This window comes from Podarcis raffonei, chromosome 8 (assembly GCF_027172205.1).
Source record: "Podarcis raffonei isolate rPodRaf1 chromosome 8, rPodRaf1.pri, whole genome shotgun sequence".
Lineage (NCBI taxonomy): Eukaryota > Metazoa > Chordata > Lepidosauria > Squamata > Lacertidae > Podarcis > Podarcis raffonei.
Window position 1 is genome coordinate 17,968,640 of NC_070609.1, and position 25,331 is coordinate 17,993,970.

At 43.5% G+C, this 25,331-nt stretch overlaps 1 protein-coding gene and 1 long non-coding RNA gene across 2 annotated transcripts; both read right to left on the reverse strand.

Moving 5' to 3' along the window:
• Window positions 1–1,064: 1,064 nt before the first annotated feature.
• On the reverse strand, window positions 1,065–6,933 carry LOC128418517 (uncharacterized). The gene is made up of 3 exons (XR_008331718.1): window positions 6,773–6,933; window positions 1,903–1,960; window positions 1,065–1,411 (listed from the first exon to the last, which is right to left on the reverse strand). It is a non-coding gene; the product is annotated as an uncharacterized LOC128418517 (long non-coding RNA).
• A 1,512-nt stretch (window positions 6,934–8,445) lies between these two features.
• On the reverse strand, window positions 8,446–22,262 carry LOC128419226 (B-cell receptor CD22-like). Its single transcript, XM_053399653.1, has 10 exons — window positions 21,986–22,262; window positions 19,414–19,471; window positions 18,508–18,921; window positions 15,091–15,387; window positions 14,486–14,746; window positions 12,573–12,833; window positions 11,548–11,808; window positions 10,541–10,600; window positions 10,247–10,438; window positions 8,446–9,230 (listed from the first exon to the last, which is right to left on the reverse strand). Exons 2-10 carry the CDS (start codon window positions 19,445–19,447, stop codon window positions 9,127–9,129), a joined length of 1,884 nt encoding a protein of 627 aa, XP_053255628.1. The 5' UTR covers window positions 19,448–19,471; window positions 21,986–22,262; the 3' UTR covers window positions 8,446–9,126.
• Window positions 22,263–25,331: the final 3,069 nt, after the last annotated feature.

Sequence of the window (25,331 nt, forward strand, 5' to 3'; positions counted from 1 at the left end):
ACTAGATCTGGCAAGGCAAATAAGAACACAGTGCATTGTATCTACAGTTAATCTACTTAGGTCCATTATTTTTAATGGGTCTACTCTGAATGGACTAATGTTTGATGCAGCACAATGTAGCTGATGAATGGCACATTAGTTTCACACAAAGATATGGCATGGCCGCCTAGCAAATACATTATTAGTGTCATTGAACAAACCCTTAGGAGGGGATTCCAGAAATGTTATTCAGTTACCAGTCTACCCATTACTGTTAGTCTTCTCTTGAGATCCCTTCCAGTTCCATAATTCTTTGATTCTATGACTCCTATAGGATTATAATTACAGCATTAGAAAAGTGAAAGTTTAGGACCCCACCCGAAGACCTATTTATTGAACGTTCATCTTTATAGTGGTATCTCGGGTTACATACGCTTCAGGTTACAGACTCCGCTAACCCAGAAATATTACCTCGGGTTAAGAACTTTGCTTCAGGATGAGAACAGAAATCGCGCCATGGCGGCACAGCAGCAGCAGGAGGCCCCATTAGCTAAAGTGGTGCTTCAGGTTAAGAACAGTTTCAGATTAAGAATGGACCTCCGGAACGAATTAAGTACTTAACCCGAGGTACCACTGTATTTCCTTGCATTAAACTTACGCAGAGTATATCCTTGTTGACCATTTGTTCTGATTTGATCACAGGGCAGTTATGCATCTGTTATTCATATTGATTTCTTTATGAGGTATTTACTCATCTTCCCACATTAGTCATTTGCTCACCCCACACATTTCAGTGCATGACCCTGTCACTTGCCAAGCTACAGAAAGGCTGATTCTTTTTAAAAGTGAATTCTTGCACTAGGGCAACAGAGCACTTAAAAAAGCATAAATCTACATTTGTAGTATGCACTTGAATGTCTCCCACAAAACAGTGACAGCCTGGAGGTGTCCTTGGTTTCAAGACTACTTGACCACTTTGGCATGAATGGAGGACAAATCATCTCTGAAAGTTTCTTACCGTTAACATTTACAGCAACAGCAGCAAACCACTTTTCTAGGCGATTGTTCATTGTGACGAAGCCATAAAGTCTTGCTCCATATGTGCCACTGTCATTTTTCTGGAGATGAGAGATCTTCAGGCTGCAGTTTCTGCTGTTTAAATTCCCAACTAACCTCACCCGATCCAGAAAGTGGGGACTTGTTGGAGTCAGGTAGTTCTCTGAGGTCGAAGAGCCATTGTATAACATGATACCAGTATAATCTTTCAGAGTGTCTTCATACTCAGGGTCAAAATACCAAATCAGGGAGAAGTTGTCAACCCGAAGCCTGTTATATGTTAGGCTGATCTTGCATGGAATCAGAATACAGGATCCTTCCCACGCAGCCAGATTATTCGGTGCAATAGTCAATATATTTTCCTTACCCAAGATACCTAAATCGGAAAACAACATGTGATATTTTGCTCAGCTCCCACCATGCATTCAGAAGGATGATGAAAATGGTTTGAAGGCAGTGCTCTCTAATCAAAACTAAACTAAACTTCTGACTACCTCTGCAGACTGGTGGCTTTTTTGCAGGAATATTCTGAAACATGTCAATAGCAATGCAATAGTGGGGGATTTAAACTGGACAATTTACACATCATCAGAAGCACTTTTAGGGTGGCAGGAGTGGTGTGGTCCCACTGAGCACTACCCTGCAGGGGGCATCAAGACAAGGTTTCAGAATGGAGCTACAGAGGTGGGGTTCGTGGAATTTTAGTGTCACAAAGGGCACTGCTGAAATCTGAGAGCCCAACATCCACCACTGCCTTCTCCTCATTCTTTTCTAAAGACCGAAGAGAGCAGTGGTGCTGAAAAGATACCAGAAGCCCAATTTGCTTTTGTTGGCACAAATAAACCTGCATCACACATCATGCATTACCTGGAAGGAAGAGCAGACAAAAGAAGCTCCTCATTGTGAATTCATGCAAGGGCCAAATCTGGAAGCAAGGGGGTGGAAATGGATTATTGATTCATTCAGTAACAGTTATTTACCATCAAAAATATATTCCCAGAGTCATAAGAATGTGTATGGAAATGTGCTTTTATGCACCTTGGTTGAAGGAGGAGAACCTGTCACAAGCTCTATTCCTGTCTATTGAGCTTCTTCTCCCATAGTACTCCTATGGGAAGGGCCGTAGCTCAGAGACAGAGCACATGATTTGCATGCAAAAGTCCCAGATCCAATGCTTGTCATCACAAGGCATGGAGAGATTCCTACCTCAAGTCCTGGAGATTTGCTGCCAGTCAGTAGGCAATATTGACTTGAATGGACCAATGAGCCCGTGTGGTGTAATGGTTAGAGTGCTGGACTATGACTTGGGAGACCGGGGTTCAAATCCCCACTCTGCCCTGAAACTCACAGGGTGACCTTGGGCCAGTCACCATCTCTTCGCCTTACCTACCTCACAGGGTTGTAGTGAAGATGAAAGGGAGGAGGGAACCATGTGCACCACCTTGAGCGCCTTAGAAAAAGAAAGGTGGTATATAAATGTAATAAGTAAACAATAAATAATACCAATGGGCTGACTCTGTGTATGGCACTTTTCAATGTCCCTAACTACCAGGAAGACAGCCGTCTCCAGTAAGCATAAAGAATGTGGGGAGGAATACAAATTCAAATCCATTATGTTCACAGGAGCCAGAAAGTTTTGCATGCTGCTGGGAGTTGTCTTTGAATTTCATCCTTGCTTTCATAAACAATAAAAATCACCAAACCAGTACAAAAGAAAATTAATATTTTGTTTCTTTAAGCAGATTATTGGGGGAGGGGTCACCAAAGCGACTCCCCAAACCGCTTTCTGCCAATCAGCTAATGTAGTGCCCTTCCTATTTAACAGTAGTGTTTCCAGAGATTTCAATACTTGTTGTCCAATCACTATAGAAATTTCTGCAAAGACCACAGTCCAAAACTCTGACACTTTGTCCTCCACCTGACCTTAAATTACTTCGGCTCCTTATATCCTCTCCAACAGGATCTCTAATTAGACACCTTCATTTGAAACAGTCTCATAGGAGTCTTATACCATTTTTGCATTCTTTTCAATGCATGTTCTCTCATGGTAGATAAAATGGATGTCAATGGGAACCTTAACCACATAGAAGTCCACCCATTGTCTTCAATCAAAATATTCCAGTCTGACTCCCACATTCATTTCAGGCCTTCTGCAGAGCCCACATCAGTGCTCAGAAGTAGGACATAAATAGGAGACACCAACCTCTCCACTTCCCCTTCAGAGCTCAGAAATACTAGCTTGGTCTGCATGAGAGCAAGGAGATTTCTTAAGAACATTTCCAAAACAATGCAGCTATATTGCAAACAGAACTTACGATTCTAAATAAGGAGAAACCAAAATGGACCAATTTCACCAACCATAGTGAACATGCACTGAATTTGCCTTGCAAAATTGAAAGCCCCTTTTCAAACTCCTGCCTGTTTCGATCTGGCCACTGACAGCTACTGCTTCTGCGCCATGCTGAGATGCTGCAGGAAGTACAGTGAAGCTTGGATCAGAAGACTAAGACATGGAAGGCCCTGTGACATCCCCCCCCCCTATGAGTGCAAGGCAGTGCAGGGGTCTCAGGCTGCCCCATCAGCTGCTCCTGTCTATCTCCTCTTTTTCACAGAGGCAAGACTCAGCAGACTGAGCTGCTCTACTAGAGTTCATCCTCCCCTTGCAATAAATAGACTTTGCAACCTGTATGCCTGCCCACCCCAGCTGTAGCATCCCTTACAGAGTCAGGCCATCAATAGGATGTGCAGCTATACCCTCCGACATTCCTCAGATGAAAACAGGGACATTCTATTTCACATCAGTTTCTTTGCTTGAGCATTTCCTCCTGATCAAGTCCAAAAGTTATTAGAGGAAGCAAACAAAATTGAAGTATTTTAAGCACAGAAAACTTTGAATTTATACATTGCATTTGGGAAAGCCAGAGGGGGAAAAAATTAAAACCCCAAATCAATAAATACAACTAACTGTGTTTGTGTATACACACACAACATGAACAATAAATGCAACATTGTGAAAATAAATCTTCTTCTTTGGCGATCACTCGTAGACGAGTAAGATTGTCTTCCATAGACACGGTTTTAACAACGAGTCCGTAACTGACTGTGGAGGCCAATTCTGGACCCAGATGTCCTTCCACAGTGGGGACATTGGTTTCCGGGTGGGAGTTGATCACATACAGACAAACACATGGGTGAAAAGAGTTCTGAACCGAATTCAAAGGCTGCTTGTGGTTAGACCTCCCTAGAGTTGGAAGCAAAGTTTGGTTCAGTCTATATTTTAATGTTCAACTACCTACTTCTCATTTCCTCAAATAAAGTGTTGACCAAAACTCATCTATCCTTTGGCCGTTCTCCAAATGTACAAGTCTTCCATCAAAACACATATTTAAAATGCACATGGAGGGAGGAGTATGCATTAAAATGCATATATTGGAAGGTGACAAGCTGAAATTGCAGAGTTATGAGAAGCTTAAAGGGAAGGTGCGAGACTGGTTACATTATTTTCAAATAAGAGAGGTTTACAATCAAGATAAAAAAATTGGTTTTCAGGTGGAAAAATCAAAGTTGGAAACAGAATTGTTAGAACCCAATGCTAAGGTATTATCAAGAAAGTATAATTTGCTGTTGAAATGGAGTACTGAGGAAGAAATGGTAAAATCTGCTATGATTAAATGGGCACAAGATATTGGTCATAATATTTTGTTTGCCGACTGGGAGCAGTTGTGGACCACTGGGATTAAATTTACGGCATGTAATGCCCTAAGAGAGAATATTATGAAAATGATGTATAGGTGGTACATGACCCCAGTCAAGCTTGCAAAAATATACCATTTGCCCGATAATAAATGTTGGAAATGTAAAGAAATTGAAGGTACATTCTTTCACCTTTGGTGGACGTGCCCGAGGATTAAGGCTTTCTGGGAGATGATTTATAATGAAATGAAAAAGGTATTTAACTATACTTTCGTGAAGAAACCAGAGGCCTTTCTCCTGGGCATAGTCAGCCAATTGGTGTCAAAGAAGGATAGAACTTTTTTTATGTACGCTACAGCAGCAGCAAGAATACTCATTGCAAAGTATTGGAAGACACAATAATTACCCACTTTGGAAGAATGGCAGATGCAAGTAATCGACTATATGGAAATGGCTGAGATGACTGGCAGAATCCGAGACCAGGGAGAAGAGTTGGTGGAAGAAGATTGGAGGAAATTTAAAATTTATTTACAGAAGTATTGTAAAATGTATGAATGCTGATGACATTGAAATAAAATGAAGGGGTTCTAGTAATAAGAGATAAACATTTGAAATTTGGGAGGTAAAATATATAAGGATAAAGTAGTAGAATACGAATTTGCTGAACTAATTGTTAAAAAGGGATATAAAAAAGGGAGGCGTGAGGAAGTCAGGAAAATAAGTTAATTGAAGATGAATAATTAGAAAAGAGTGATTTGTGTTTTTCTTATTTTACTGTTTGTGTGTTGATTGTTCTTTTTTTTCTCTTGTTAAACGTTTGTATTTTATGTATTGTGAAAGTTTGTATTGTTGTGTTTTATATTTTTTGTGTTCTTATTGTCCTATTTTTCTATTGTTAAACTGAATAAAATATTATTTTAAAAAAATGCATATATTGGTAGGAATGACCACATTAAAAATGCTTTCTGTTAGGTAAATTTGCTTGGAAAAATGTATCTATGAGGCAAAATGGCATACAAAGGTGTACAATTGTTAAAAAAGATACTTTAAAGGAAAAAAGCAATCGAATGTGGAAATGTGGCAAACCAAAAATTAAGATAGGATACATGAGAAATGGAGCGAAGCCAACTTCAACAAATCTGACTACCGCATGACGTCCTACCAATCCTTCTAACACATGGGCCAAAGAACAGTTTGTATTACCTGTGTAGCTGTATCTTTAAGTGAAGGGAATGGAAGGGTTTCCCCACCCCCACCCCACCCTGCTACACATTTTGACAGCATGATACTGGATCCAGATCGGAAGCCAAGAGGCAGGGAGGAGTGCCTGTTAGAAGGCTTTAACTGTTTGCTTCAAATCTCAATCAGAATTGAGAGTCCCAAACCTACGCAACTGAGATAAACAAAATCTTATTTTACTTTGCCAATTGCAGGTGAAGAGAAGCCACAGTGGGGGGTGAAGGGTTAACACTGCCTTGTTTCCTGATTTGGTCTCCCACAGTGACAATCTGTGTAAACAAGCACACCTGCATTGAAAGGCACAGCTATGTAACATTTACATCTCCTTTACAGAGTTTCTCCCAGCAGGGAAGTGATGGGAAATGTTTCCCCAACTAAAACCCTGTACATTGGACTGCTGTCTGGAGGAGACAGTTTGCCCAGGGACCTGCCAAACCTACAGCCAGCCCTACATGGATCACAACTGCTAGTTGCCTTGTTCACACAATAGACTGAACAGAGGTGCCAGCTGCCTCTACACAGTACAAGTGTTTGCATGAAACAGTTTGCATGTGTTGATTTGCAAAGCTCCACTGTTGTGTACACAGACCCGACTCCAATTGAACATTAGATGTGAATATCTGAGAGTGTGTACAGCTCAACTGCCTAGCTACACAGGTACACAGATTGTACCCTTGCTGTGTGACACCTGCGAACACCCCTGGTGAGACATCCCCTTATGGGTCATTCATCAAAAAAACCCTTAGAAGATCAAAGCTCTCAAGTAAGAGTTATTTCCCTAGGAATCATTCATTTGTATTCCTACCTGATAGTGAAGATGCAGGCGAAGGCTGAGGAGCTCAGCTTAGCTGTGTTAAGAGCGCCCTTTCAGGGCTGAGTGCAGCTGTTTGCCAGGGTCCGATTCAGCCAAGCTGTGATGGCCCAAAATAACAATAAACCCAGCAGCAACTAAGGCTGCGCATCTGTCACAAGAACTTCCCTCTTTCTACCCTGAGCAGAAGATCTGGGGGCATCTGGTTCTGCTGCTTCAAGCTTGGCTGAGTCTCTGCGGTTCAGGGTGAGGTATTTTTGTTAGAAGAGTAGCCTACCCACGTTGCTGTGAGTTTGAGACAGGAGCAATGCATGGCTGGTCAGCAGGAACCCCTGACAGCAGAGGACCATCCAATGTTTCATTTAAGGAAGGGGTGGGCCCAAACATCAACTGCAGGCATCTGCCGGATTTCATGTGGGTGGCAAGAAGGGGGGGGTGGAAGAAGGAAAAACAGGGTAGCAGAGAGAGGGTAGCAAACGTAACTCCATAGTGACCAACATAACATTTGTATGCTGCTTTGCATAATATTTTGTGTTTTAGCTAATATTATTTGAACTCCAGTTAAGATTAAACTGTTTCTGTGTTAACTGGCTTAATCCTCAAGCTGTATGTCATAGTTTAAATGCTTTCTTTTCACAGTATTTTAAAACTGATGTGGCCAATATAACAATTTTGGAGCCTCCAGAATTCCATACCCTCCAAGTGTCCCTATTTTCCAGGGACAGTCCTCGATTTACGGAAGCTGTCCCAGTTATTGATTTAATCCCGGATTGTCCCGCTTTTCTTTAGAACCCATGTCCCCAAAGACAAGTCTACAATTTAAGTACAATTGAGGACAACAGAGGGATGCAAGTACAGGGTATACTGGACCCTTTGCCCTAGCCCTCCTCCCTTTACCGCTGGTCAAACACAACTCCCACCCCCAATTCTCTTCCCCAACTCCATTTGGGCTCTAATACTAAAGGCGATCGAAGCTGAAAGGAAAAGCACCTTCAGCAGGAGTGAAGGGTGAGCAATAGTCAGGGAGATGGTGCCCCTTGGAATTGCAGGTCTGCCTGAGTGAACAATTGTTCCTTGAGGCTTGTTTGGAGCAGAGTTCAATTGGAAGACAAGGTTGTGGAGTGGCCAGATGAAAGTGCAATTGAGGCTAATGAGGCTCCTGCAATTTCAAAAGATTTGTAGAATAAGTGTCAGCATGTTGCTTGTGTGACCTGGTCATCTTCTTGCATCTGTCGCCCCCCCTCGCCCCCCCCCTTATAGACTCACTCACAGTGTCTCAATGCTGCTGAGCAAGAGAGGTTTACAATTCCTTCCCAGAGCCAGCAGGTGGCCCAGAATACCTTGGAAGCTCTGTGTGTTTGCCTAATAACCTCTCGTGAATAAGGGGATTCTAGCTACTTATGTGACTCTGGCCAAAACTAACCTGATGAAAAAGAAAGAGCTCCGCCTACTGACTATCAAAGCGATTGCATGAGGGGCTTAAAATCATGTTAGCCGCTTTGAGACTCCTGAAGGGGAGTGAAAGGCGGGATATCAAATCCAAACTCTTCTTCTTCTTCTTCTTCAGTTCCATAACAGCACCCTGGAATCCAGACTTAACCTACTTATCCAAAGAATTCTTCTCTTCTTTTTTTTAACTTGAAATTTTTATTATTTTTCAGGAAACATACAGAGCAACCCAAAGGAAGAATACAGCATTCTGTAAAAAACCAAAAACACACACCAAATCATGCAGACTAGCCATTGCTTTGTATAGCAGTATTCATTTTTAGTTAGCAATGCCAACACTAATGTTTAATATTTTATTTAAAAACACTTTGATCAGCTCAGCAAGCTACAGGAGGAAACTAACAGCTAAGAACAGAATTGCCAAATGAGGGTTAAATTTGGATTAGAACAGATGTGGTCAACCTTACTCATCCCAAGGACTGCACTCTGTCCTGGGCAACCTTCTATCAACTGTGCGCCAGTGGTGGGCAGGACCAGAGATTAAGTAGGAGGAGCAATGGATGTTAATTTCAGTTTCAAACAGCCGGCTTGTTTTCACACACACTCATTAGAATCAAGACACCAGCTGTTCAGAAAACAGTGCAGGGGTAGAATCAGAGTTCTGTTCATTTAACTGGTGTTCCCCATCATTAGTTTATTCTGCAAGGCAAAAAACAATAAAAATAAAAATATGAATCTTGATTGCAGCCCTCAGCCAGCTTTTTAAATGGGTGTTAACACAAGGCAAAATTAGAAATAGGAATTGAACATAAGGCAGAAACATCAAAACACATGAGAAAGGTGTTTGAATCATTCTCTTCTACTGCTTCATCTGACTCCGTCCACCTGACACCACTGGCCTAAGATTCAAGGTCCTGGATCCAGCGCCTTGCTTGCTGCAGCTCATTTATGAGTTTGTCAATTGCAGATCTTAATTCACTGATCATGCTAAGGATCTTGTTTTCTGGGGGAGAGAAAGAAAAACACTATGGTAAGTAGTCAGAGCCAGCCATGATATTGGACAGAGCAAGGAAATGTGTCTGAGATGGCTTCTTTTGGAGTGCCGTTAAAAGACAACCATCTGAGTGGTGATGTGAAGGCCTCTGCTTCAGTTGCCTAAATCTTAGAATCGTAGAATTGTAGAGTTTGAAGGAATCACAAGGGTCATCTAGTCCAAACCCCGGCAAAGCAGGGATCTTTTGCCCAGGTGGGGCTCAAACCCATGACCCAAAAATTAAATGTCTCATGCTCTTCATTCCTCCCCACGTCCTGCTGCCAAAGCACTACCTAAAGCTAAGCCATGGTTTGCTTTCACATTGTGTGCAAACCCAGGCTTGTGGTGGTTTGTCTCAGTTCCAAGAAAACATGAGCTGTATCCAGGCCTTGTTCTTGATTTATCGCTTTTGGCTTGCTGAGATAAAGGCAATCTATGAGCCTGAGTTTGGATGCAATACTAAAACATGCTGTGGCTTCACTCTGGGTAGCATAGCTGGGTGAGGAACAAAGTGCCTAGGATTTTCTGGGTACACTTGATGCTTCTCACTTAACCAAAATTCGGCTTAGCATGGTGTCGAAACAATGTCACACTGTGGCGAGGGGTGTGTGGGTGTGTGTGCTAAAACAAAAGAAACAAGGGCAAGGAAGCCCACCTGGGGTGGTTTATTTTGAGGTACCATCAAAGGGCAACTAATTGTTCATTATTTTGATTGCTGTATTTTACCCACTGTTTTTTGGAAATGTTCTGAGGAGGTCCCACTTAGCTCTTCTACAATTACCCTAACATCAGAGAGGGCAAGGCACCACACCTCAGATGGCATATTTTGGGGTTGTTAGGCACAGCACCACCTGCGTCCCTGGAGATGCCAAGGATTAAACAGGACTGTCTGCATACAAAGTGGATGCATAAACTCCACGAAAAGATAAGGAAAATGCTAACATTAATGGATGCCTTCCATGGTGAATGGTGGAGGTGATACTTACGACCCTGCGATTTCCTGGTGGAGCAGAACTCTTCCCAGAAAGCATTGCACTTGCAGGGTGTCTGAGAAGAGGAAGGAAGAGCAAGCGGGGTTGGAGAGGATGGTTGAGGCTGGGGAGAAGCCTGAGTCGTCGGACACAAGGAGCAGATCTGTTCCAGGGTGCAGCCTGGTAGCGAGGAAGCCTGTGTCTCTTCTGAGAAGGAAAGGAGAAGCATCTAGGACATGTGTGCGCATACACCCCTCCAAGTATGAAGTCAAATAATGAAATCTGTTCAAACCTGCGATGTCGGCTTACCATCTTTTGTCTTGGGTATAGGCCCAGAGGTGGCATGGGGTAGCACGTCCAGGCAGGTAGCTAGAAAAAGAAAATGATCCAATGAGTTATTTGGCCTATGGCTCATCCCACTATTATGACTCATGGTCATTTATATTTGACTCTTTTCTTTGATTTTCATTGTAGGCAGCCATCTACTTCTGGCTTACAACACAGCAAACCCACTGAGAGCAGGTGTGTGATCGTGCTTTGCCAGCCTTCGCAGCTGGGCTGCGCTTCCTGGGATGGTGGCCTGCCAAGCTGGGTCTCAAAGGCAAATGTCCACCATAGTATTTATCTTAAGGCTCTCACTACGACTCAGGGATTGCTGGTGCCCTTCAGGGCTTGTAGGGCAGAAGACAGAGAGACCAACAGCAGGTGAAGCCAGAGCCGTTGAGAGGCAGATCCAACTTTTTAACTTTAATTTTGTCCCCATCCTTTTTCCCTGCTGTGTTCTAGAAAGGAAACAATGAGACTAAGGAGAATGAATCAGACAGCACTGATTCTGATTAAAAGGCAAGGGCTGAAGACCCTTGGAAGACTCTTCAAAGCTTAGCTAGAAGCGAAGCTTAGAGGACAGGCAGGGTGAGGATGCTGCCTCAGCAGAAGCTGCCTAAGCAGACCCCACCTGCCCCACTGCCCCCATTTACAGGGGTGAGGTGGGGTTGGTGTTGACCCCGATTTCAGGTGAATTCTCACTGAAATTGCACAAGATCTTGTGAAGTGCACAATATCTTGCATGGGTCAGGCTAGATCTCACCCAAAATTGGGGAGATCTCGCCTGAAATCAGCACTTCTCCACCAGTGAAGGAAATGGCAGGGTGGGTGGCGGAGGCAGCGGTGCCAACGGCAGGACAGAGTGGCACTTCCCATTTTGGCTCAAGCACCGAGAATGGATGGGCCTTCCCTGAGGACAGAGTCAGGGAATAAGATACTCGGGGTGGGGTCCTCATCAGCCATCTTCAGGAGTCTCTCCTTTCCATACTCACAACGGACACTCAGCCAAACTGGTGAGGACTGTGCTGAGCCTACTTGGTTGCTTGCTTCACAATAGTAACTGCCAGAATGCTCAGGGGTCACTTTCGGGATGGTCACCGTAGAGTCCAGCTGCAGCTGTTGCCTGTCTTTGTACCATATGTAGGTGAGCTCCTGGGGGTTGGCTTCTCTCACTTCGCATCTCAGCTTAACAAAGCTGCCTTCAGTGATCAGCCCCTGGGGTTCTCGCACAACTTTCACATCCTTGGGACCAACTGCAGGAGGAGAGACCAAAGGCAATGTATCACATGACATGCCCCACCTGTCCCAGCACCTGGACACACATGCAAAACCCGCCACACACACACAACAACTGCTGAATACAGATTCCTCTGTAGTAAATCTAAGTTAACAACCTCAATTTTCAGCTTGAAAAGCACATGCCTGCTGCACTCAACAGCCCTGGTTTTGGCACTGAAGTTTTATTAAATGTTGCCAACAGTGGGTGCTCACCCCTTGAGGAGCATCAGAAGAAAACATTCTCCAAAATCTTTCTGCCATAGCGGGTCTGCCTGTGTAAGTTGCGACTAATAATGGCTCACAATTTCTATAGGCAAGCATCCTGGCTTCTGTCATGTATAAGGCTGCTAACAAGTTGGGATCTCAGGTGTAAGATCAGTCTACGCCAAGATGCTCTATATGCCAAAGAGTACAGCCTTCTCATGATTGTGCTCCAGGGCTTCCGGTCACATTACTTACAGAGTGTTGTCTCGGGGACGGATGCAGATACAACATATCTGCCATAGATAACCTTTTCCAGTGAATACGTCTAACTCTCCTTTAAATTTGTATATTATGTTGCACTTTGCATGCAAGTGGTCAATTTTCCTGGTACCTCCAGGGTTTTAATTTTTAAAAGAATCAGGTGGTAGCTGATGCGGAGCACATCTGTGATCCTGCCAGTCAAAGTCTGAGCTGCTGGAAGGCAACTTCCTGTGTTCCTATAGACCCTTCACTTCCTGAAACTGAGGTTACTTACACTGAACGTCCAGGGTGACGGATGAGGATGTTGAATTTCCAATGGTGTTGCTGGCTATGCAGTAATAGGTACTGGAATCTCTGGATTGGATCGCCTCAAAACGCAGCTCCTTGTCAGTTCCAATTATGCCAGACTCACTATCTTTATACCAGCCATGGCGGTTGGTGGCAGGATTCCCTCGGGAAGAGCACCGCAAAACCACGTTGTCCCCTTCTTTGATTATCCCCGGTGGCACATCAATCTTCACATCCTTTGGTGGATCTGGGGTAGAGATATTATGGACACTGAAATCAGGACTCTTGTTTCAAGGCAAGAAAATGTGTGTGCTGCCTTGGGGGACAAGAGAACTGTGAGAGAGTAACGTGTGTATTCAGGGATTGGTGAAGGTAGCAAAACTGGCCCCACCATATGGAAGGGTGAGTCAGCCCACTCCAGCAGGGACATTTTGAGATACTGTTAGAAGACAGATCATTACTATGCAGACAATGACTGTTGTTGGCATCCACCTGTGCTTCCGGGGGTTTGGTCAAATCACTGCGTTAGCAGCATCAAAGTGAACTCCATATGGCGCGAGCCTGGGCAGTGTGTATGGAGGTCCTGGGCTGCTCAGATTACAAGACCCCCTTCTCCAACTTGCTAATGTGGTCCACAAGAAAGCAGAGCAATATGTTTGGCACCAGCTTGGCTGCAGGAGTTGCCAAAAGGAGGAATACAAGGCACCATCTAACCATCATAGGGAGACCACTCCGAACCAGAGTTTTCCTTCTCAGAGTTGATGAGCCCATCTGCCCCTCACTCCCCTCTACAGCAAATGCAGAAACTGTCTTCTTCACCATTGAACCCACTTTGGTCTCATCTGTTCAATCTGCCACAGCCTGTCTTCACACACAGGGGAAGTCAGAATATGACTACACTTTTATCATCATCATTCACCACCACCTCTGCTACCACTGTGTCAACAGAATCACTACTGCCACCTCTACTATATCATCATCATCATCATCATCATCATCATCAGTCAATTAATTGGTGGTGATTATGATGTTTACTGCTGTGGTATTAATTTGGCCAACCATTATTTATGTACAGTATATATTTTCATCCCACCTTTTCTCCCAGGAGCTCAAGCTGCTGAGTGTGGTTCTCCACCTCCCCATTTCATCCTCACATCAATCCTGTGAAGTAAGCTAGGCTGAGAAATGGTGACTGGGATCCAGGAACTCCCAGTGAACTGCATGTCTGAGTGGGGATTATAATCCTGCTGCTGAAGATCCTGGTCCAGCATGCCACATTAATCAGGCTGAGTCAACCCAACCCCAGGAGGGAGATTTTGGGATAGCATTAAATAATTTTATCATCATATCTGTTATTTCTCATTTGGGAGTGCTGGGAAAGTCCACAGAAAGGTGTTCAGATACTGCAGTTCGGCACCTATGGGGTTAAATGAGGCCATGTCTATGCTTCCTCCAGACCCAGCCAGCCACCAGCCAGCCCTGGATGCAACCCTGCCCATCTTTGAAGAAGAGAACAGTTTGGATTTGATATCCCGCTTTATCACTACCCTAAGGAGTCTCAAAGCGGCTAACATTCTCCTTTCCCTTCCTCCCCCACAACAAACACTCTGTGAGGTGAGTGAGGCTGAAGGTGATCGAACTTAAGATTGTATTCTAAAGCTACATTTTATGCAAGACCAATGATGCAGGTTTACAAACTATATTGGTGTGTGTATAGAATTGGAGATAAAGAAGCTTTTTCCTGTTTCCTGTCCTGATAGTCACACAATGCATGAAAATCAGAAGGAGAAAGTAGTTCTCTTCTGAAATAAGAAAAGTCCCTCAGAAGAGGAAGGAAGAGGCGAGTAATGTCTGTAAATCTTGATGGTCATCATTCACCAGCCCAACAAAGAAACTCACACTGGACATTGATGGTCAGTTCTGAGCTACCGGATCCAACTGTGTTTTCAGCTGTACAGCGATAGACACCAGAATCTTGCTCTCCTACAGAGTCAAATTCCTTTATTGGGCTCATCCATTCATATTTCCGCATATCCTTCCAGTACCATTGGTATGTAACTCCAGGGTTGCTATTGTTGACTGTACATGCAAGAGAGAGTTTCTCCCCTTCTCGGACTGTGATTCCAGGCATAGCGCTCAGCTTAACTCTTTTGGGACCATCTGAAATAAATAAAATTGGGAAGTCATAAGTACCATCACAAACTGACACAAGCTGCAAGGCTGGAGGTCCTAGAATATAATCAGGGACCCTTAATTATAACCCCCTCCCATCTTGCAGGGATTCCCATCACATTTTGTACTCAGTAACAGTAATATCCTTTCAAATGCAACAATCACATGCTTCTTGCTACTGTAAACGCCTAAGCCAGAGCCCACCATCCCTCACAAGGTTCAGAGTTCAGAAGATGGCTTTTCAGAGGAACAGAATCTTGTGCGGTTCAGACGGAATATTTTTTTCCAGATTTTCCCCACATAGCCCAGTTTCATCTCCCCTGAATACTCACATTTCACATCCAATGTCATGGTGCTCCTGGATATCTCTGTCCCATTGTGGCTTTTTAGAGTGCATGTCAGCGTTTTCCCATGATCCTCCCAAGTTGGAGTAAAACTCAGAACAGTCTGAACTTTTCCATCTCTATTGGTTGTTTTTTGGGAAGACATACGACTCTCCTCCAAGCCGCTGAAAATCAATATAATTGGCTCATCGGGGCAGTGGTAAAATACCCAGCAGGTCACTGTCGCTGGCATCCGTTCTTGGATTTGTGCCATTCTGCTTTCTATCTTGGGTTTGGGTGGTGACACTGCATGCAGAAAATTAAAAAGGGAAATTCCAAGTCATTGATCAGGCAAAGCTGTAGACCAGAGATGGAGAACTTGTGACTCTCCACATGTTCTTGGACCCCAACTCCCATCAGCCTCAGCCAGCATGGTCAGGGGTGATGGGGGTTCTAATCCTGCAACTTCTGGAAGTTTAAAGGTTCCCCTCCCCTGATCTAAGGGGAAGCTGTTGAGCAAAGAAGAGCCTTGATCAACTATCCAAAAATGGCAAGAAGCATCCAGGCCTATTTTGAACCCCTTCTGTGATGCTGCATGTTAGCATAGTTATACCTGCCTCTGAGTTGATATTTGTCAAATGGACATTTGCAGAAATGATTTTATTCTTTTTTTGTAGAACTTGCAGAGGTGGTTTTCTTGATCTGAAGTTCATATGAATTTTTATTTTATTTTTTAAAGCTGAACTTGTGTATACAGTATCCCCATATTTAACTTGCACACCAATTCAGGGCCATCAGGCTATAAAGCAGATTATAAATTTGTTACGTAGTAAAATAAATAAATAAATATTAGATTCTTTTTGCATAACAAATTGCTGTGAAAAACTCAGCACTAGGCAGACTTCCGGGTTGGCGCCTCCGGCAATGGCGGAGCTCCTCCGATCGGGAGGAACTTGCTCTGTGAAAAGCAGGGTCTGACCGCCACGGCGAAGGCGGAGACCCATTGAAATCACAAGCGGGAGAAGCTTGTGAACCTGGGATTTGGCTGGCACCTTTTGCGCCTCCCCTACTCGCGGGGAAACCCGGTTTCGGGGATCCGGAGCGACGTGGGGTGAGTGGCGCGGTGCTTTGAATCGACCGCTTCTTTCACGGAGTGAAGCCGCATTGCTGTTGCCGGAGAGCACTGACTTTTTCCTGTGGACAATTGGATTTTAAACAACTACCCGTGAGTAGAAAGAAAATTGGATTTTTAAATACCTTAATTTGGCACCGAAACGGGGAAGGTCTTAAACAGGAAGTCCGCCTTCCCCCTTTGTAAATAGATTGAAGCAAAGACGTTATAAGCTAAAGCCTTTGAAAGCTTTTGGCAAAGGATTAAATTTTCATCGGTTAAAACTACAAAACCCCCCTTGGAAGCAGGAGAAGAGGGGGGTATTTTGGACTTAGTGAGCCTGCAGGAGAGAGTGAAAAACCAAATTACCACTGCTCCGAACCTGGAAAGGGCTGCCAGAAAGAGTGAAGTTTTGGGAGAGTTCATTGACTGCGAACAAAACATTTTTGACAGCTAGTTAAATAAGAGAAAGATACTGTTTCCATTGTCCTCTTCTGCGTTTAAAAAGGAGGAAAAGTAACTGGAAATTGAAACTATTTCTATGGCTTGAATTGTGTCTGAAAGGAATGATACAAGTGGAGACTGTTTCCCTCTAGAGGGAGTTTTTGAAACTGTCACAGGAGTGCAACTGGGGAATCACCAGCTGCAAGATAAGTTATTGTGAGAACCAGAGATTGACCTTGGACCACTCAAAATGTTGACAGGAGAAGCCATTGTGACGGTATTATGCAAGATAAGCGACTCGCTGGAACAGCTTCATAAGAAGACGGATGACATGTCTTTTAAAATTGACAAATTGGATCAAAAAGTGACTAATTGGAGTCAAAAAGTGAGCACTAACACAGAAATAATTCAGGACTTGGTACAAGAATTTACTTTGGCAGGACAAATTGTGGAGGAGAAAGAGAAAGCTGTGGTTGTTGAGCCTAAAGTAATACAAGCGGGATCCTCAGTCTTACAGAAGCAAATTGAGGATTATAATTTGAGGCCTTCTATGATTGAATCTAGAAAAAGCCAGATTTTGAGGATTGGATCCCAGCTTGGACGGAAGAAGGAAAGTTGGAAAGATCCCACTATGCAGGGATTAACTGACTTTTGGGACATGGACTTGGGTCTGGAGGAGATTGGAGTTCTGGGGGCCTTGGGATTTTGAGGAATTTTGAAACATGTCATGAAACATCTTATAGACCTCAGCTTCAACCATGGAAATTGGGCTGACCTGCCTGGAAGGAATAAAAGCATTGTTAGGTGAGAGGAAGTCGAGGAAACAAGGGAATGAAAGATAGAGTATGGAAAAGGTGTGTTGTATGTTCTTAAATGGTTATTGTTTTGTTTTGTTTAGGGTTAAGGTGGGTTAGGGTTACGTTTAGTTTAGTTTAATGTGTTTAGGTTGTGTTTTGTATTGTTTATATATTGTATTGTTTTTGCTTTCTTTCTTTGTTTTTTCTCTTTTGTTTTTTTTTCTTTTTCTTTCCCTTTTCTGTAAACTTTAAAAGTAATAAATATTATTTAAAAAGAAAAAGAAAAACTCAGCACTAGATACTGGCAAGGCAAATAATAACACAGTGCATTGTATCTATAGTTAATCTACTTAGGTCCATTATTTTCAATGGGTCTACTCTGAGTGGACTAACATTTGATGCAACACAATGTAGGGGGCTGGCTGATGAATGGCACATTAGTTTCACACAAAGATGTGGCAAGGCCTCCTAGCAAATACATTATTTGTGTCATTGAACAAACCCTTATAGGAGGGGATTCCAGAAATGTTCTTCAGTTACCAGTCTACCCATTACTGTTAGTCTACTCCTGAGATCCCTTCCAGTTCCATAATTCTTTGATTCTATTATTCCTATAGGATTACAATTACAGCCTTAGAAAATTGAAAGTTTAGGACTCCATCCGAAGACCTATTTATTGAGCGTTCATCTTTATTTGCTTGCATGAAACTTACGCAGAGTATATCCTTGTTGAGCATTTGTTCTGATTTGATCACAGGGCAGTTATGCATCTGTTATTCATATTGATTTCTTTATGAGGTATTTACTCATCTTCCCACATTAGTCATTTGCTCACCCCGACACATTTCAGTGCATGACCCTGTCACTTGCCAAGCTACAGAAAGGCTGATTCTTTTTAAAAGTGAATTCTTGCACTAGGGCAACAGAGCACTTAAAAAAGCATAAATCTACATTTGTAGTATGCACTTGAATGTCTCCCACAAAACAGTGACAGCCTGGAGGTGCCCTTGGTTTCAAGACTACTTGACCACTTTGGCATGAATGGAGAACAAATCATCTCTGAAAGTTTCTTACCGTTAACATTAACAGCTGCAGCAGCAAACCACTTGTCTAGGCGACGGTTCATTCCGACGAAGCCATAAAGTCTTGCTCCATATGTGCCACTGTCATTTTTCTGGAGATGCGAGATCTTCAGGCTGCAGTTTCTGCTGTTTAAATTCCCAACAAACCTCACCCGATCCAGAAAGTGGGGACTTGTTGGAGTCAGGTAGTTCGCTGAGGTCGAAGAGCCATTGTATAACATGATACCAGTATAATCTTTCAGAGTGTCTTCATACTCAGGGTCAAAATACCAAATCAGGAAGAAGTTGTCAACCCGAAGCCTGTTATATGTTAGGCTGATCTTGCATGGAATCAGAATACAGGATCCTTCCCACGCAGCCAGATTATTCGGTGCAATAGTAAACATATTTTCATAACCCAAGATACCTAAATCGGAAAACAACATGTGATATTTTGCTCAGCTCCCACCATGCATTCAGAAGGATGATGAAAATGGTTTGAAGGCAGTGCTCTCTAATCAAAACTAAACTAAACTTCTGATGGCCTCTCCAGACTGGTGGCTTTTTTGCAGAAATTTTCTGAAACATGTCAATAGTAGTGCATTAGTGGGGGATTTAAACTGGACCATCGTCCTATCATCAGAGGCACTTTTAGGGTGGCAGGAGTGGTGTGGTCTCACTGAGCACTACCCTGCAGGGGGCATCAAGACAAGGTTTCAGAATGGAGCTACAGAGGTGGGGTTCACGGAATTTTAGTGTCGCAAAGGGCACTGCTGAAATCTGAGAGCCCAACATCCACCACTGCCTTCTCCTCATTCTTTTCTAAATACCGAAGAGAGCAGTGGTGCTGAAAAGATACCAGAAGCCCAAATTGCTTTTGTTGGCACAAATCAAACCTGCATCACACATCATGCATTACCTGGAAGGATGAGCAGACAAAAGAAGCTTCTCATTGTGGATTCATGCAAGGGCCAAATCTGGAAGCAAGGGGGTGGAACTAGATTATTGATTCATTCAGTAACAGTTATTTACCATCAGAAATATATTCCCCGAGTCATAAGAATGTGTATGGACAATTCTAATCCATTATGTTCACAGCAGCCAGAAAGTTTTGCACACTGCTGAGAGATGTCTTTGAAATTCCTCTTCGCTTTCATAAACAATAAAAATCACCAAACCAGTACAAAAGAAACTTAATATTTTGTTTCCTTAACCAGATTATTGGGGGAGGGGTCACCAAAGCAACTCCCCAAACCGCTTTCTGCCAATCAGCTAATGTAGTGCCCTTCCTATTTAACAGGAGTCATTCCAGAGATTTCAATACTTGTTGTCCAATCGTTATAGAAATTTCTGCAAAGACCACAGTCCAAAACTCTGACACTTTGTCACAAGTCCTTTGCCTGACCTGAAATTACCTAGGCTCCTTATATCCTCTGCAACATGGTCTCTAATTGGACACCTTCTTTGAAACAGTCTCATAGGAGTCGTATACCATTTTTGCGTTATTTTCAATGCATGTTCTCTCATGGTAGATAAAACGGATGTCAATGGGACCTTAACCACATAGAAGTCCAACCATTGTCTTCAATCAAAATATTCTAGTCTGACTCCCACATCCATTTCAGGCCTTCTGCAGAGTCCATATCAATGCTCAGAAGTAGGATATAAATAGGAGACACCAACCTGTCTACTTCACCCTCAGAGCTCAGAAATACTAGCTTGAACAGCATGAGAGCAAGGAGACTTCTTAAGAACATTCCCAAAACAATGCAGCTATATTGCAAACAGAACTTATGATTCTAAATAAGGAGAAACCAAAATGGACCAATTTCACCAACCATAGTGAACATGCACTGAATTTGCCTTGCAAAATTGAAAGCCCCTTTTCAAACTCCTGCCTGTTTCGATCTGGCCGCTGACAGCTACTTCTTCTCCGCCATGCTGAGATGCTGCATGAAGTACAGTGAAGCTTGGATCAGAAGACTTAGACATGGCAGGCCCTGTGATATCTGCCCTATGTGCGAGGTAGTGCAGGGGTCTCAGGCTGCCCCATCAGCTGCTCCTGTCTATCTCCTCTTTTTCGCAGAGGCAAGACTCAGCAGACTGAGCTGTTCTACTAGAGTTCATCCTCCCCTATTTATTGCAATAAATAGACTTTGCAATCTGTATGCTTGCACACCACAGTTGTATTGGAAAGAAGAAGAAGAAGAAGAGTTTGATTTGATCCCACTTTATCACTACCCAAAGGAGTCTCAAAGTGGCTAACAATCTCCTTTCCCTTCCTCCCCCACAACAAACACTCTGTGAGGTGAGTGGGGCTGAGAGACTTCAGAGAAGTGTGACTAGCCCAAGGTCACCCAGCAGCTGCATGTGGAGGAGCGGGTAATCAAACCCAGTTCACCAGATTACGAGTCTATTGCTCTTAACCACTACACCACATCCCTTACAGAGTAAATAGGAAGTGCAGCCATACCCTCCAACATTCCTCAGATGGAAACAGGGACCTTCTATTCTACATCAGTATCATTGCTGAAGCATTTCCTCCTGATCAAAAGTTATCAGAGGAAACAAACGGCATGCCCTCCTACCAATCCTTCTAACACATGGGCCAAAGAACAATTTGTATTACCTGTGTAGCTGTATCTTTAAGTGAATGGAATGGAAGGGTTTCCCCCACCACACCACACCCCGCTACATATATTGACAGCATGATACTGGATCCAGATCGGGACCCAAGAGGCAGGGAGGAGTGCCTGTTAGAAGGCTTTAACTGTTTGCTTCAATTCTCACTCTGAATTGAGAGCCCCACACCTGCGCAACTGAGATAAACAAAATCTTATTTTACTTTGCAAATTGCAGATGAAAAGAGGCCACAGTGGGGGATGAAGGGTTAACACTGCCTTGTTTCCTGATTGGGTCCCCCACAGTGACAATCTGTAAACAAACACACCTGCATTGAAAGGCACAGCTATGTAACATTTACATCTCCTTTACAGAGTTTCTCCCAGCAGGGCAGTGATGGGAAATGTTTCCCCAACTAAACCCTGTACATTGGGCTGCTGTCTGGAGGAGACAGTTTGCCCAGGGACCTGGAGCTCCAGTTTGCCCAGGGACCTGCCAAACCTACAGCCAGCCCTGCATGGATCACAAATGCTAGTTGCCTTGTTCACACAGTCGACTGAACAGAGGTGCAAGGTGCCTCTACACAGTACAAGGGTTTGCATGAAACAGTTTGCATGCGTTGATTTGCAAAGCTCAACTCTTGTGTACACAGAATTGACTCCCCTTGAACATCAGATGTGAATAACTGTGCATGGGTACAGCTCAGCTGCCTAGCTACACAGGTACACAGATTGTACCCTTCCTGTGTGTCACCTGTGAACACCCCTTGTGAGACATCCGCTTATGGAGCATTCATTAAAAACCCCTTAGGAGATGAAAGCTCTCAAGTGAAAGTTATTTCTCTGGAAATCATTCATTTGTATTCTTACCTGATAGTGAAGATGCAGGCAAAGGCTGAGGAGCTCAGCTTAGCTGAGTGCAGCACTTTCCCAGGGTCCGATTCAGCCAAGCTGTGATGGCCCAAAATAACAATAAACCCAGCAGCAACTAAAGCTGTGCATCTGTGACAAGAACTTCCCCTTTTCTGCCCTGAGCAGAAGATCTCGGGCATCTGGTTCTGCTGCTTCAAGCTTGGCTGAGTCTCTGCGGTTCAGGGTGAGGTATTTTTGTTAGAAGAGTAGCCTACCCACGTTGCTGTGAGTTTGAGACCGGAGCAATGCATGGCTGGTCAGCAGGAACCCCTGACAGCAGAGGACCATCCAATGTTTCATTTAAGGAAGGGGTGGGCCCAAACATCAGCTGCAGGCATTTGCCGGATTTCATGTGGGTGGCAAGAAGGGGGGGTGGAAGAAGGAAAAACAGGGTAGCAGAGAGAGGGTAGCAAACATAACTCCATAGTGACCAACATAACATTTGTATGCTGCTTTGCATAATATTTTGTGTTTTAGCTAATATTATTTGAACTCCAGTTAAGATTAAACTGTTTGTGTGTTAACTGGCTTAATCCTCAAGCTGTATGTCATAGTTTAAATGCTTTCTTTTCACAGTATTTTAAAACTGATGTGACCAATATAACAATTTTGGAGCCTCCAGAATTCCATACCCTCCAAGCGTCCCTATTTTCCAGGGACAGTCCTGGATTTATGGAAGCCATCCAAGTTATTGATTTAATCCCAGGTTGTCCCACTTTTCTTTAGAATGTCCCTATTTTCACGGGAGAAATATTGGAAGGCATGGAGTTATGCGAAACCAAAGCCAAGGAGATGAGTAACTTTACAACCTTAGATGACATCCGAAGGCAGCCATGTATAGGGAATTTGTTAAATGTTTAGTGACTTATTTTGTTTTCATATATCTTAGAAGAGACCCAGAGTGACTGGTGGGTGGGCCAGAGGCAAAAATGGGTGGAGCAAGGAATGTAAATTATACCTTTGTATAGTAGGCGAACACTCCCTCACCTTTCTGTATTCTCTGTATTCTCCAAGACACATGATCAGAGTTCAAGGACACATTCCAGCCAAGCAACAACACTCAGAGGGCAAAGTGTGTTTGTGGCTGGAGAGAGCTCTGAGAGAGCGATAAAAACACCCAGGAAGGCTGCATTCAGCCTCCAGGCCTGATGTTCCACATCCTAGTTAAAGACCACAGCGGCAGACCCATGTCTTCAAAAGCAAGTCTACAATTTAAGTACAATTGAGGACACCAGAGGGATGCAAGCACAGGGTATACTGGACCCTTTGCCCTAGCCCTCCTCCCTTTACTGCTGGTCAAACACAACTCCCACCCCCAATTCTCTTCCCCAACTCCATTTGGGCTCTAATACTAAAGGCGATCGAAGCTGAAAGGAAAAACACCTTCAGCAGGAGTGAAGGGTGAGCAATAGACAGGGAGATGGTGCCCCTTGGAACTGCAGGTCTGCCTGAGTGAACAATTGTTCCTTGAGGCTTGTTTGGAGCAGAGTTCAATTGGAAGACAAGGTTGTGGAGTGGCCAGATGAAAGTGCAATTGAGGCTAATGAGGCTCCTGCAATTTCAAAAGATTTGTAGAAGAGGGGTCAGCATATTGCTTGTGTGACCTGGTCATCTTCTTGCATCTGCCACCCCCCTCACTTATAGGCTCACTCACAGTGTCTCAATGCTGCTGAGCAACGGAGACTTACAGTTCCTTCCCAGAGCCAGCAGGTGACCCAGATTACCTTGGAAGCTCTGTGTGTTTGCCTAATAACCTCTCGTGAACAAGGGGACTCTAGTTGCTGATGTGGACAAAGCAGTGGTGTGACTCTGGCCAAAACTAGCCTGATGAAAAAGCAACAGCTCCTCCTACTGACTATCAAAGCGATAGAATGAGGGGCTCAAAATGATGTACTTCTCGCTACAGTTCCATGTCAGCACCTGGAGTCCAGACTTAATCTACCGGTACTTATCCAAAGAATTCTTTCTTAAAACTGAAATTTTTATTATTTTTCAGAAAACAGAACAAAACATACAGAGCAACCCAAAGGATGAATACAACAGTCCGTTAAAAAACAAAAGCAAAACAAAAAACAAGTCAAATCATGCGGACTAGCAATTGCTTTGTACAGCAGTATTCATGTTTAGTTAGCAATGCCAACACTAATGTTTAATATGTAATTGAAAGACACTTTGATCAGGTCAGCAAGCTCCAGGAGGAAACTAACAGCTAAGAACAGAATTACCAAATGAGGGTTAAAGTTGGATTAGAACAGATGTGGTTACAGAAAGGTAGCCGTGTTGGTCTGCCATAGTCAAAACAAAACAAAATTTTCCTTCCAGTAGCACCTTAAAGACCAACTAAGTTAGTTCTTGGTATGAGCTTTCGTGTGCATGCACACTTCTTCAGATACACTGAAGAAGTGTATCTGAAGAAGTGTGCATGCACACGAAAGCTCATACCAAGAACTAACTTAGTTGGTCTTTAAGGTGCTACTGGAAGGAAAAAATTTTTTTGTTAGAACAGATGTGGTCAATCTTACTCATCCCAAGGACTGCATTCTGTTCTGAGCGCCAGTGGTGGGTGGGGCAGGGCCAGAGATTAAGTGGGAGGAGCAATGAATGTAAATTTCAGTTTCAAACAGTCAGCTGGTTTTCACACAGACTCATTAGAATCAAGACACCAGCTGTTCAGAAAACACAACAGTGCAGGGGCGCCAAATTGAATAAAATACTGTGGGGGCCCAGGTAAGCCTCACCACACATAATCAGTCACATGATGCAGCACACATGTGGACATGTGGATTGACCCTGGACTAGGGACTTGCCTCCTGACTTCCCACATGGTAGGCCATGGCTTCAGGACATCAACAGAAGAAGCGCTCCCTACCAATTCCTGGGGATACATTTATATTGTCCACAAAGCATTGGTACTGGCCATTCTACCATCTTTATCTCCTGACCTCTATCCCTTGTCTTGATAGGAGTACGAGTGTGTAACCTTTTGCCCTCCAGACGTTGCTAAACTACAGCTCCCTTTAGCCCCAGCAAAGATGATCAATAGCCAGGGGGGATGGTGGGAGTTTGAAAAGTGAGTTCCATTTTTGCAAGTCATGTTCATGAGGGTAAGAGAAATCTGCCCATTTTGGTTTCCCTCTCTTTCTCATGTTTTTCAGTCGTTAAGTTTTTACATCAATTTGTTTTGGTTTTTTTGTTGTTTTTTTACATCAATGATTTTTACATCAATTTGGGGAATGGGATCTTGATTGCCTCTCCTCTTTTGTGGTTTCTTCTAGGTTCTCTTATCCAGACATGTCCTCTGAGG